Source organism: Trachinotus anak, unplaced genomic scaffold, assembly GCF_046630095.1.
Source record: "Trachinotus anak isolate AG129_WGS33_773 ecotype Australia unplaced genomic scaffold, CSIRO_AGI_Tana_v1 ptg000031l, whole genome shotgun sequence".
NCBI lineage: Eukaryota > Metazoa > Chordata > Actinopteri > Carangiformes > Carangidae > Trachinotus > Trachinotus anak.
This window is the reverse complement of record NW_027273882.1, coordinates 3,810,649-3,825,291: the sequence shown is the minus strand read 5'-3', so window position 1 is coordinate 3,825,291 and position 14,643 is coordinate 3,810,649. Positions and strand designations below refer to the sequence as shown.

At 38.9% G+C, this 14,643-nt stretch overlaps 1 protein-coding gene across 13 annotated transcripts in view; it reads right to left on the bottom strand.

Moving 5' to 3' along the window:
* Positions 1 to 14,643, bottom strand: part of LOC139612210 (dystrobrevin beta-like) — a 43,491-nt gene that overhangs the window by 3,897 nt on the left and 24,951 nt on the right. For 3 of the 13 annotated variants that reach the window (XR_011686467.1, XR_011686464.1, XR_011686466.1), the window contains exons 13-24: positions 14,415 to 14,502; positions 14,176 to 14,255; positions 12,865 to 12,978; positions 9,996 to 10,092; positions 9,447 to 9,467; positions 9,046 to 9,199; positions 7,385 to 7,474; positions 7,056 to 7,103; positions 4,781 to 4,971; positions 4,518 to 4,550; positions 2,709 to 3,557; positions 762 to 2,676 (exon numbers count right to left, since the gene is read on the bottom strand). Coding sequence is in view for 2 of the 13 variants with exons in the window: in XM_071467535.1 (XP_071323636.1) it covers positions 4,972 to 5,000; positions 7,056 to 7,103; positions 7,385 to 7,474; positions 9,046 to 9,199; positions 9,447 to 9,467; positions 9,996 to 10,092; positions 12,865 to 12,978; positions 14,176 to 14,255; positions 14,415 to 14,502 (721 nt within the window). In the remaining 11 variants the exon portion in view is untranslated. Of the gene's footprint in view, positions 1 to 761; positions 2,677 to 2,708; positions 3,558 to 4,517; positions 4,551 to 4,780; positions 5,001 to 5,819; positions 5,888 to 6,670; positions 6,712 to 7,055; positions 7,104 to 7,384; positions 7,475 to 9,045; positions 9,200 to 9,446; positions 9,468 to 9,995; positions 10,093 to 12,864; positions 12,979 to 14,175; positions 14,256 to 14,414; positions 14,503 to 14,643 lie in introns of those variants that run through there. The other 10 variants (XR_011686470.1, XR_011686472.1, XR_011686465.1 and 7 more) reach the window with 10 other exon arrangements.

Sequence of the window (14,643 nt, the reverse complement as noted above, 5' to 3'; positions counted from 1 at the left end):
TACTTAGTGCCATATATCTACAACTACACTAGTGTATTGTAAAACATTATTTAAATACAACAGAAGGGCAACAGATTACACTGCAACCAAACAAATGCAAGTTGTACGATGCAAAAGTAAGAAATTTGAATCCAGATTGAGAATGACAGTTTCTGCCACTAGCAAGGAAATTTACTGTATGGAGAGATTGTAACTGCATGTAAATACCTTGAATGCAGAGAACAACCATTCAGTGTGTCAAAAACGGGGTTTGATTTCATTTAAATCTAGAGGATTATAAGTAAATGTACTTTGCTTCAAGTCACTACCGGTTAAGTCATGGCCTCATTGCCATGTATTGCATATCTCATATTTCTTCAACCGCTTGTTTATTTTTGCAGAGTTCCCAGTTGTGTTGGAGTTGTTGCAATATCATGGGATTTGGAAAAGCTGTACTCCAGATGAGGGAAGTCAAGGAATTTTACAAATGGTTCACTTTCCAGGAATACAGCAGAGTGTGGTTTTCAGCTTGTTTCACAGATTTATCACATTAGATCTTTTACTTTTGCCAAACTACAGACTGTTAGAGAACACGAGCAAACCAGGGGGGAATAAAATATTGAGCTCATGGAAGAGCTATGACATGGCAGTGGAAAGTCATGGAAAAGTTATTGAATTATACATTACATACCCTTGTTTTTATGTCGCTTCATCCTCGGGTCATAACATTTTGTATCCTGAGGATCGGGACCAAGAGCCACAGAGAGAGCAGACACTCAGAGTTTGGCGTTAAATATTATTTATTGCAGATGATGCACACTTTTCACTTACACCGTCAGCTCCAGCACGTTCAGAGCTGAATGTGTTTACAGCTTCATGTCACGACGTGTCTGCCCTGTCAGTCTTGATGTCTCTCGCGCTCTCTTTCACACATACACACTGAAACATGAGCTCACTCATTTATGAAATCACTCGTACGGCCAGTCAATCATCCAGCGGACTGAAAATGTGATAATCCCAGCCACAAGCAGTCAGTCAAACAAAGTAGCACAAACTCTCCAGCTGACAACTGAAATGTACGTGACAGCAAGTACAGTTTCCTATAAGCACAGAACAAAACCTGAACAGCTAAAAAACAAGTGTTGAAAATATATTGTCGATAAAAATATCTCACAGCTGTAACATGAAAATAAAATCAAACTGAACTGACACAAGCTCAATAAGTCACTTTGGGTTATGTTGGATTTGCATAAAGATACCAGTCTGAAGATTTTTGTGGTGCTGGGTGTAGTTCAACATCCACAATCAAATGCATTTTACAGGAAAGGCAGTGAAGAGTAGCAAAGTGTGAGAAGTATATTTTGGGCTGGCATAGGTTTTAGCATAGGTGATGGTAGGTGATGGGCAGTTTGAGCACAAAACTCTGATTGTTGAATCATGAGTTCATGTCAAAATATGAGAAACTGGGATGAAAAAAAAAATCAAAGACTTCCAAGAAATGTCAAAGATATAAGATTCTGTAAATAAAAACATAAAGAGAAATGTAAACTACAACTCCCATGAAGCATTGCTCACAGAAACTTGCAATCACAGATCTTAAACATGTTTTTAATTCAGATTATAACAGGATGAACTTCATTCATCTTCACCAACTATATCACTGAGTCTTGTTCCTGATTAAAGAGAGTGAAGCCTTTCAACTTTACCGCCGCTCTGATTTGAACTCTGACTACTAGTTAAAGGATTAATGCACCCAAATTACAAAACACACATTTTGAACAGTTTTCTTAGGGTCCATTTGATTGATAAAAAGCATCTCCAGGGAAAACTGTTGTGTGTGTGTGTGTGTTCTGTGGGTCATCCAGAGTAACAGGGACATTGTTTCTGTGAAGAGATGGCGCAGCTGAGTCTTATTTTGAAATGTTTTGTTTTCATGCCACAAACAAAACACTATTCATCTCCGCTGTCTTAGTGTGGAGACATACATCTCTAAATACACCTAACACTGTCTGGGTGGTTTGGTCGTTCCTACTCTTTCTAACCCTTTATAATGACACACTTGTGGCCCTAAATCACAAGTTATGGCCTAAACTGGAACTGAGCATTGTGGGACTTTTTCTCAGTGGTGTCTCCTTGATGTACTGTGGCTTGGGTTCTGCCTCATTGTAAGGTGCTTTCAACAAAAGCAATGAAAATGTAAATGAATGTGGACTTTGTATAGATTTTTGTCTTGGATTGTTTTTCTCTGTTTTTGTGCTCTTCTGTTTCTCCCTTTACTCAATAACGCATTTTCCTTAAGGAATCATATTGGCATTGAAGCCAAATTATACTGCTTGTTTCTAGATATTTTCTTCTTATCGTGTAATGAATTGTGAGCAATTGAACCAAATATCACATAATTTAAAGGTTTTTGAAATCAATTCAGGAAAAAAAGAGAAATCAGAAAAAATAAACATACATTTCTTTTTCTTCCTATTCCCTCAATAATCTCATGATTTATCTTGGGACGCCAGTTTGGGAAACACTGCACCAGAGGTTATGTGAGAAAATAAACGTGTAATTTTGTGTGAACTGACCATTTAAAAGAAACTTTTAAAAATGGAGATAAAAATTAATGAAGCCCACTTCTCCACCCACTTTGCTACTCTATTGCTACATTGACATTGTTGAAGCAAATGGTTTTATATTCACTCTTTCCTTCATACACACACACACACACACACACACACACACACACACACACACACACACACACACACAGAGTAATGAGATATCTCCTCTTTAACTGTTGTCCCACTGCAGTACCGGGAATCCACAGAGAGGCATGGACAACCTGAGCTGCTATCATACCAGCATCCATGGCACTAATCTCATCCAGGTTTCAGACACCTGGACCAGGACCAAGACTTCAACTCTCCACTCTGCATCGTCTCAGCCAGACAGGGGGCCTGGCTGAGGCCATGCAGCAGGAAACGTCCCATTAAAGCTTATAGTCTCAGCAGGGCCTGACCACACTCACGTACAAAGAGACACTAAAACCAAAAGATAAATGGCAAAAAATCAAATCAAAGCAATAAATACTAAGCACACAGTGCTGAAACTTAAAACATTACATCTCGCTTCTCGTCTTTTTGACCTTCCTTTGTTTTTTTCCCCCACGTACATACAGTATCTCTCATCCTCAACCTGAAACTTTCCTGCCCTTTCTAGCCTTCACAAATTTCCTAAAACACACCTTTCTGTCTCCTCACGGCGTCTCTCTCACTTACTCGACCCCCTCGCAACTTGAAAACGCAGAGCACACACACATGCTACAGTACAAATCAGTAGGTTTCAGATTCCTCGTTTAGCTATCCACGGTCAAATCAAAAACTAAAGTAAAACCACAGTGACAAGACACACACAGAATCACAGCTATACATCAGTAGGATCCCTGGGGGGAGGGGTCATTTGGTGTCCAGCATCGTGATTGGTTGATTGGCAGTGGAGCTCTAATCCCCATTGGCTAACGATGAATAGAAGAAGATACACTTTAGTCCCTGTCAGTCTTCTTTGGCGGTGATGAAACATCACTCTGCCTGAGGAGAGAGTGACAGATCAGTCAGATGATTAATCAAAGTTAATTTCCTTTTATATTCTGTCATATGGGAATAAAGGAACATTTAAGGAATATGCTTATTCGCTTTCTTGTTGAGAAGAGTGACGCAAATATCATGTCGGTGCAGTAAATATGAGGCTGGAACCACCAGCTGGAAACTGCTCATCTGGCTTTCTCCAGAAGTTTCTCCACAACTTTGTGTCGACAAAAAGGAAAGAAAAACTTATATAACCCTCGTAAAACCAAAAACTGTTTGATTTACAATTCGACTTTATGTACAGATTTAACAATCAGGTAATAATGTGTTAATACGTGCGCTTCAGAGCTAGCCAAGCTAGCTGTTTTCCCCTGTTTTCAATCTTTATGCTAGGCTAAGCTAACTGGCTCACGGTTGTAGCTTCATATTCATCATACAGAGAGTTGCATCGATCTTCCTATTTAACTCCCAGCATCACACTGAATAAGAGTATTTAGAAAAATATAAAACTGTTCCTTAAAAAATGTTCATCTACTCCAGTAGATAGGGTAAATATCTACTAAAGGTAAATGCCACTAAAAAAGGAGATTAATACTACTTTCAAATTAGGTTTGTTGCAGAAAAATAAGATTTTTCTGATGACACAAAATATCTGTCTTATATAAAGAAAATTAAGCTTTTACTTCAAATAATAACCTTTTTTTTCATTGTTTTTATCAAGTAGTTTAGTGATCTTAACTCATTTAACTCCTGGCACAACATTTCTACACATATACTGACGGATTAAATGATTAAATAATGAAAAGTTAAGTAGTGGTTTGCTTGGACCACACCGCAAGTGCTGAAAAATTATTCTGAACCAACTGAAACCAACAAAATAAAGTTCTTCTTTGTTGTATTATGCACGAAACTATGTTTTTATAACTATCATGAAACAAAAAAAGAAATCACGAGATGACTTACTGCTTTTCTCTCTCCTCTGATCACTTTAACCTGCTAAAGAGAGAAAGAGCTTTGTTAGCAGTGGAAGACGTGTGCAGCCTGAAGCTGAAACAAGTGCTAAAGGTTTCTGCCAGAAACTGTAATACGAACCAGACCAGATCTTAGCATAAAAACATAAAACAAGACTGTACTTGGCAGTTGCTACAAAAATTGACCAAGTCCAGAGACAAAAGTCTATTGTAGAGTCTATCACAGTATATTTTCTTCAGATTTTAAGACTTAACTGTGCTGGACATGCAGGTTGAACCCTGGCCTCCTGTCTGTCTGGCTGTTCGGGGGTCGGCGGGTTAATACGGCAGGTTAGTATTCTAATGAGAATTTAGTCTGAGCCCAGGGAGCAGACCAGGAAGTAGTTTCACCACTTCGTCTCTGCAGGCGGTCCTCTCGTAAAGAGGAGGGGCTCCATAAAGCACGGCTAATGAGATGGCATGTTAATGAAGCTTGCTACAGTAACGACAAGAGCACCTGGAGAATGAGCGGAGTTGTATAGAGAAGTGTGCACGTGGTCAGACACAGACACAGAAAGACATGCAGGAAAGGCACAGCACTTAAAGTCTCATGATGTTAGTCAGAGCAACTTTTATCTGTGCAAAAGAAAAATAACATCCAGTTCTTTTATCTCCAAAAGCAAAGAAACAAAATAGGTAAGGCCATATACTAAAGTATATTAATATATCAAAAATTAGCTATGACTCTGCAGCTAATGCTGTATCACTACTTTTTACTTATCATTAATTTATCTGAATATTTTCTCTCAAATGTTTGTAAAATCTTCAATGAAACCTGCTTCATTCTGTGTTAGCAGGAATTTCATGTCTTTTAACAACAGCAGAAAAGTACATTTACTCAAGTACTGTACTTAACTAATATCAATATTGTACTTTCACTTCACTAAATGTGTCTGACAACTACAGTAACTAGTTACTATGAGTTTGCATGCGTAATCTATACACATCAAATATGACGCACTATTATAGATCAACCCTACATTCAGGTATTTTCGATTATCTGGCTGATTAGACCTGCTCAGGTGTGAGGCAAAGGTATTCTGGGATTTATATGAGGTGAGGAAGGTGGGGGAAAAAAACTATCTTTCAGGACCTTGGAGGCTCCATACTTTTGAAAGCAACCAGTCTTTAAAATGAGTGCTTGTATTTTGAATACTTCAAGTATATTTAACAATACTTTTGTACTTTTACTCAAGTGGAATTTAAATGCAGCACTTAACAGAATCTATAAACATTGTGGTTTTGCAACTTTTACCTAAGTAATGGATCTGAATACTTCTTCCAGTGCTGTCTTTTAACAGTTTACCCCGTCTGGTCACGGTGCTGGCACAAGATCAAAAAAGCATCAGAGAGAGAAGTTCAATCACGTCCTTGGGAGATGAGAGACAAGCTCAAGATGAAGTGTGGATGGTCTGGATTAACTTCCCAGAAGCCCCGTGGCAAAAATTTGCTCTTGCTCTGTAGTTTTCTTTGGTAGGAAACTCAACATTTTTGGTATGTTTGTGGTTATTGTTAGCGAGGGAGAAAAGCTATTTGAATATGTTAACTTGGGCTTCAGGAATAAAGATTGGTTTATCACCCTTTTTATATACTGAGCAATCAGCTGCAGCCTTGCATTTCTCCTATCATGACGTAATACAACCTTTCCTTAGGTTTTCTGTGGGTTAATTATTTGACAAAGACAAAACATTAAAGCAGTTTTATAAAACACAACAAATTCACAACAAATGATCACAGTAGGTCTTCAACTAGATTTTCACAAAGAGCCCCACTTCAAGACCTGCGCTACAAGACAGAAGATTGAGGACAGGTCAGACTATACTACAGTGGTGCAAATTTCAGATACATGCGCGATTAATCAAATTACGCCAACCCAAATGTTATGGAGTACACCCGGGGCTTCTGGGCTGCCTGGTTTACCCGGTTGGTAATCCAGCCCTTGATGTGCAGACAGACTTATTAACTGAAAAAAATCTGTCAAACCTTTCACTGTCATGAGATCAGATTTCTGCACTTTCTCGTTTCGTTATGATTTTCCATGATTTATAGTTGCACACATCCATGCAAAAACAGATTACAAGTTGATTTTAGTTATTTAAAACTCACCAGTTCTCACCACCTTTAATGTGAACATTTTCAGAAAAACCCTATAAAAGAAGCATGAAGTCAATGAAGTTTTTCTTGTTCATTTTTTCTGTTTTATTCAGTTGTTATTTTCTCTTACTCACTAAGTTATTTTATTGTTTTGTGTTGGTTTTGAGTGATAAAGGTAAAATTTAAAAGACACTGCTCATTAGCACCTGGCTACAGATGGGTTAATTCACCAGTCTGGAACCTCAAGAAGGTCATGTTAGTGAAACCCCAGTGTGAGAGTTAAGTTTTATAATGATCATTAGTGTTTCTGCTTTAGGTAGCAAGAAGAGTTAGGAAAGAAAAGATATTAATTTAATGAGAAACAGTAATGAGACACTTTGTGAAGATATGAATGTACCTCTGTCCTTCCCGTTCAGCAACCTCTCCTCTTCTTCCCGACCATCATCTAGTCAGACAGAGTAAAGAGTAAAAAGTCAATATATGAATGTGTGTTGGACCAAAATGCCATTATTTTCAAAAAAGTATTATTTGGTTTTAAAAATAAAATTTCGAAAAATGAACTTTATTGTGCTTCTTGACTATTTTCACACCCAGAACGAACAGATAGAAACAGGGAGATTTTCTGTCAACATTTTCAAAATAGTTTGGAAGCTACAAAAATACTCAAAGAACATGTGTGGGACACTAACAGAGTGTGTGTTTCTTGTGTGTTGTGTTTGTAAGTACCAGAATGAAGCTCTTTGACCAGCGAGGACACAGTGTTGGTGATGGAGTCGGCTGCTACCAGAAGGTCGTTCCTCAGGTTTCTTCTTGGGCCTGAAGTGGAAAGGTGTGAAAAAAGAAAACAATGATCACTATCTCAGTATAAAGTTTATATTTACACTAATTTGACTTGTGTTAATGAATAACTTAAAAATGTTTTACTGACTCTCTGTGGCATCATTTAATCTGAACAAACCTTAACAATATGGTGTGAATTTGAAAAAGAAATCATTAAATGATGAAGTGAAAGAACTCATGACCTTGAAATGAAATTGCCTCCCTTACGCTTTATTACACATAAAAAAACTCTAATAAAATGATGGTACATCTTAAAACAGCTTTTCACCACCTTCGAAGCTTTTATTTTGAAATTAGGTTTGACTAGACTTAATATTCAACACCAATCGTTTTTCAAAATGTTTTATTGTGACACAGCATTCTTTTGACAAATGGGACTCTCCTTGAACTATTTGTTCTTGTGGAGTGGTTTATATTAGTCTGAAGTTTTTACAGTTCACCATGAACTGTTAATAAGTGGACCTAATCTGAAACACCGGCTGGCTGGAAACTACTGTATGTTTGTGTTTGTCACTGAGCAGAGATTCAATAAATACATCTGGTAAACACAGCTGGGGTTACGAAATAACAATTGTTTTTTTTGTTTTTTGTTATGCCTTTATTAGATAGGAAAGTGCAGATAGACAGGAAATGTGGAGATAGAGAGAAGGGGAATAACATGCAACGAAGAGTCAGCCCAGCCAGGAGTCGAACCACGCACCCTAACCACTCGGCTGTCGGGTCTGGTTAAAGTTTTGTCTGCCGCAGAACGTGGTTTCTTGCCGGGAACAGGTGGTGGTGACAGTTGCTTGAGAAGAGCTTCAGCAATTGTTGCCTTTATAGTACAGGAGGTTATAATACGCACATCTTCAGGGCAGATTGGAGGATACAGCGAGTCGTTAGCGGAAAGGGATGAGACGGGCCGTGGCTAGCTGGTTAGCATGCTAACTTCAGTTAAAGAAAAGATGTGATAGAGACAAGAGTTAACACTGTCGTTGAGTTCCACCTCTGGAGACAGATCTTGGCGAGTAAAGGAATGAAGTTTGACGCTGAAGTCAATATAATTTATCTAGACTGGTAAGTAAACAACTGTTAATGTTAATGTTGGCTATGTAGCAATAATAAAACTTAGAAATGGGTCTTTTAATAAGGAAATTGTTAAACTGATCAGAAATGTAGAAGAACCACATGTTAACCACATGTTTGGCCGGGACTTAAATCCCTTGAGAGATATCCTGTATTTCCTGCTTCTCAAAGTGGTCAAAAAGTATGATTGTAGATGAAAATGAATCACACAAAAATATTCGTTTTGCTTCATGTCAGAGCTTGAACTACACCACAGTCAACCCAGCACAGAGTTAAAATGGCTACAAAATGAATACAACACTACCAGATTTCCACTGAAGGACACACATCACTACATATCCAGTTTTTTTACATTTTAAACTTATCAAAGCTTCAAATTAAGATTTTCCTAAACACAAAATATCAAATCTTTCTGTTAGAAAGCTTGTTTGAGACAATGAAACGGGAACATTTAGTTACAGAAGTATAAATCCCAGTCTTACCTTGAGCGAAGGCCTCTTGTACGTCACCACCCACCCCTGCGAGGGAGTCCTGAGGGGGGTACATGTGAGCCTGTGGAGACACAGCCCCTACAGAGCGGACGGTTGACGGACTCGGTCGAGAGGGAGAGGTGTGAGAAGAGCCAGCTGCCTGCGCCTACGGGACGGATTATAGTGGGTTGTTACACATCATTATTTATGTCTTACAGAAATCTTGTTATATTTGTTGACATCTCCAGAAGGCAGAAAAAAAATCTGCTCATTTCTTTTAAAAGCCATTATAATTCCAAGATATTGAGGCCCCGGTTAGAAAAATAAAGCATTTTCCTCAATGTTTGAAAAGTTAAAGGGCTAAATTCCACATTTACACCACTGTGAGTCTAACATGAGGGGGGTAAACTTACTGCCTGTCGTTGCTCCTCATCCTACAGGGCAGTGGGAAATAAAGAGGGAGGGAAAGGATGGAAAAGAAGAGGTCAGACACAGTCAGAGCAAGAAGCAGAGGTAAAATTAAAAGGAAGGAAGTAGCAGAGAGTAAAGTGAGGCTTGTTACAACTGGAAGAGAAAAAGAGGGGTAGATAAAAGGGGAACTTTGCCCTCTACTGGTAACAATACACTGGGCTGAAAACAGTAAAGAGTGGCCCTTTTTACACGGCTTGATCGTGGCGGACATGTTGCGCCTTTATTCCGCCATGTTTCTGTATAAAAAGGTACGAGCACAGAATGAGGAGGCATTGTTGTTCCGGCGGTAAGATGGTAGAGGACGTCGTCACAGAGCCAGCATCGCAGGACAGACGTCAACATCACGTCTTTGATTCCTGAACGTGGGCATGCTATCTAAAAATCACACACTGAGTCAGCTTTATGTCGACTTTGTTTGGTTCAGCTCTTCTTAACAGCTGTATAGCACGGTCTCTGTTTAAAAAAGGGGGGCTTGTGTTTGTGTGTGTCACCTTGAGCAGCTTCATCAGTCCCTCCAGCTGTACCATCAGCTCCCTCCTGCTCTCTTGCAGAGACGACATCCTCTGCTCGAGCTCATCTTTCCTCTGTCTGCAACACACACACACACAAACACACACACGCTTACCCTCCAATACTGTCACATTACAGAGCGTCAGGAGGCAGAAATAAAATGACCCAAGCACAAAGGCTCACTGAGGGTAGAGGCTGCGGTAAGACTAAAACAACATGCAGTCAGAAGGACTCAGAAAAACAGAGAGGCAAAGGGAAAGACAAGAGCAGAGACATCAAGCCAATTTCATATAATCTACACATACAAGGCACATCTCCGTGTCTATCTTCAGTCCTGGCATCATGTCCCTTAGCATCATGTCTGATTAGGTTAATGAGTGAATGAAACAAAACTCCTCTCCCCCTCCTACACTTTTACACACAGTTGTCAAGTCGCCTGCTTAGCGAAATAAGAGACTGAATTCTTAAACGCAGGCTCATCCTCGAAAGACTCTCAGGAGATGGAGCAGCAGAAGCCTCAGCGAGAGCTTCGCCAGAGGAAAATGAAATCAGAGAGCAATTAGATGTAGTCACGGTCTGCTGGAGACCAAAGGACAGGGGCACACTAGGTTAGAAATCCATGACATTCTTCTGAGTGAGTGTTTGTTTCTGAGGCAGATCATCAAACCTTAAAGACCTTGAGATCTAGAGAATGTAATTAGGACTGATACGTACAAAACTGTCAACTTCCTCCACCCCACACTTAATGCTGCTTCAAAGAATTTGAGGGCACTGCACTGCATCCAAATGATAAAGTCTTAATATTTACAATGAGTTCACAGGAGAAACAAGATTAAAGAGTCAGCATATGTGGCTAACATCATACCAGAGTAACAAACATACAGTGGTGTTTACACACAAACTGTATGTGATCTGGATGGGACTTTAAAGCAGGAGCATAACTCTTCTCTTTCCTGCTTGGCTTTCCCTCACATGGCAGGATAAATGAGTAAATAAACAAGAGCCTGAGTCATACAGTAAATCCGGACTTGAGTCATGATGCTGGAGTGAAGCTTCAACCGAGGCACTGATAGAAAGTTCAATTTTATCTGTATTATTTAAAGGTTTTCTTCAGTTCAGACGTCTTCTACCTCTGTACTGCAAAGAAAACCCTCCCTAAAGAAGCTACACATAAAGTAAATGTATCTGAGTAGACACTAACAATTAACTGCAAAACTGTTTTACAGATACAGGGTGGAAGCTTCATATTCATATCATGTGAGACAGAAGGAAGTGATGACCAGGATCATGAGTTGTAGGAGGTGACGCTATTGAGTATTTTTTTTTTTTATCATTACTGATAATGACTGTAATTCACACATTCGGTGAGTTGGTCAGAGAGTTGATTATTTCAGGGTAAAAATGAGTGTGCATAAATTATCTTATCAAACAAATGTCAGGACTTCACCCAATGAGTCAACTGCATCAAATCCACAACTCATCAAGACTCAAGCCAACTTTCTGCAGACTTCCAGAGAGAGACCATGTAATAAAGACAATGTGCTCATTTGTGCAGTGTATAAATTGATATTACACATACAGAATATGAATTGCCTGAATAATTTGGATCTGTTATTATTTGCAGGGCTAAAAGGACAAAGGTTGTTTTTTTGTCCATCTATCGTGAGAGGATCCTCTGTTCAGGGTTTAATGTCAATATATCGGGTTTAACAGCTCATGTGAAAGGAACATTTTACTTGTCATTCTGCACATATCAGTAACACTAAGAACTGCAAAGAAAAATACTTTGAGTTACAGTGTCAGGAATTTTAATTCACTTCAGTGGAAACTCTTTAAGTCCCGTCTCATTGCGCATTTCATACCCTTGCGGTCTGCAAGTCTGCAAGGTGGATATTTGCACTCAGCCAAACAGAGTGTGGTTACTTTAAATTACAGCTATTAGCTAATGTGTCTCAGTTCTGACTACACCTGCACATAATTTAGCCTCACGTCAGAGAATATTAAAGCTTTCAGAAAAATGGGCTGAGCACTGTGGCCAAAACTTTATATCTCAGTATATTTTAAGTATTAGCAATCAAATAATTTTAATTGTGATTTGCACAACTTAAAGCCACCGTGTGTAGAATTTCAGAATTTGCAAATCTTGTGCCCCCAAGTGGTAGTAAAAAGACATTGTTTAAATTATTTTACAAAAATAATAAATAATAAATAATAAATATAACATGAATAATGTAAAATAATATAAAACGATAACATACACAATATAAAAATAACTAATTGCAAAATGCTAGGATCACATAAAAATGTATATATAGTGGCTTTAAAAGTGCTTGGTGTAATATTATCAGAGTAGTGTATTGTTATAGTAATTGTTCCCACATGCTGTAGGGTACTGCGAACAAACATGGGGGACAAACTGTTAGTTATTGCACCATATTAACACCATGTAAACACAGTCACTTCCAACTCCGCCTACTTTGTTTTTACCGAAAAAGCATAAACAAGTTGGGGGTGATTTTACATCAGCTTTTAACAAAATCTGCCATCTGTCGCTGCCATCTGCCATAAAGCACTCTCCCTCTGCGCTGCAAAGCAACACAGCAGGTTTCCCGCCAAATCTGACGCTGTGGTACGCAATGCAGTAAATGTGGCGTAGGAGCTGAAGAGGTTTGAACCTTTTGAAAATTATATTTAGGCATCATTTCTGTCGGTTTGACTCACAAGGCTCAAGTTAAAACAAACAAAACAAAACAAAACAGCACAACACTAATGATCGTTACAGTACACGTATGCATAACGGGTATTAACGAGTGTGAGTGTAACTCCTGGTCCTTGGTGGAGTCTGTTTACCTGAGCAGGCGAAGCTCAGCCAGCAGAGTTGGGTTGGTGCTGCCCTTCTCCGGGCTGGGCTGGCAGGCTGCATCATGCTCTGTACGGAGACGTCTGATCTCTGCCAAGATCTCTCTGGGAAATGAAAAACATACTGTTCAGCTAAGGCTCGGAGAGAATTACATGACTGAACAGCCCGTGAGAAGACGGGGCAAAAACACAAGACTCTTCTGCAGGCTTCTGCAGAGGAATAAATGAGTTGAATTTAGAGAATCTAAATATGACAGTGGTATTTAGAAGACTTATGTATACACCCATTCTGGAGACATTCAGCACATAGAAAATCACAGAAATACACATAGGGCTCTTTTGTTGTGATGGGACAATCGTCTAAGCAAAGAGAGAGAGAACATGACAACATAATGTGATTAACAGTATGAAATAAGCCAACACCTGATAACCAATACAATCATTATTAGGACACATCATCAACATCAAATTGTGAAAAAGTGCAAGGAAGGACTGCAAGTAATCTATTTTCACAATTGACTCATCTGCCAATTATTTTCTCAAAGGTTTTATTATTCATTTGGTCTAAAAAACATCTGAAGAAAAAGACCAGTGTCTAACGTCCCAGGTGACATCATTACATCATCTTGTTTTTCTGACCAAGAGTCCAAAACTCAAAGATATTTCCTTCACAGTGAAGACAAGGAAAACCTGCAGCTTCATGCGTTTGAGGAGCTACAACCATCAAACGATTGACATTTTTACTGTTAAAATCACTTCAACGATTAATCAATTATTGAAAATGCTGACAATTAATTTTCTGTCAATCAAGTATTGGTTATTGTTTTTCTGTTCATGTTTGTTCTGTCTCGTTATCAGCTTGTCAAAGCACTTTGAACTGTATTAGCTCATATGAATGGGGCTCTGCAAATAGAGTTGGATTAATGGATTGATTAGCTGCAGCTCTGGTGCAGGGGTGTAAAATTGAGACTTTAAAAATCTTTACTCTAAAATTTTAACCTTTAATCATTGTGTCAAGTCGACAGTTTTATTATTATGAAACTTTAATGAGCTGCATAAATTGTCGAAATGTTGTCAATATTGGACAAGTGTTCTTGCAAATGTGGGATAAATCAGGCGGGAAAACTAATGTAACAACCTGACAGGGAGATCTGAAATACTGGTGTCATAACATCTCAGTCTGCACATCGACATACAGCCACAAACGCAACTAAAAAGTGACAGACTTAAAGGTGCATGAGTCAAACTAGAGAAGGCAATTAGTTAAAATGAACAAGTCATTTCCTGTTCACACATTTCTACCTATTCTTGCACTCCAGCTGTGCAATCAGCTCCCTCTTCTGTTTGTTCGCATCAAAGTTGATGCTGCGGTTTGGTATCACCTGAAATACACACACACACACACACACACACACACACACACACAAAACTAAGTGACTGGTGATGGATTATATATCATTTACAATGACCAAAAGAAGATCTTATATTTCACATATTTGCAGGTAGTTGTGTTGAGGAGAAGAGAGGAGTTCTTGACTCACTCCGTCAGTGCCGTCAGTCTCTGCCAGGCGGGAGGTGTAGCGGGCGATCAGCTTGTGCTCCTCGTCTTGCCTGCTGGGACTGTCCATGCTGTTGACACAGAGACAGAGCAGAAGAGTCAGCAACTAAATGTCAGCAACACAGGCTAATGATCACTTTGATGGCCAAGAGCCAACATGACAGACTCAATAAAAAAAATATGCAAATGCCGTAAACTATTGTGTGAAACAG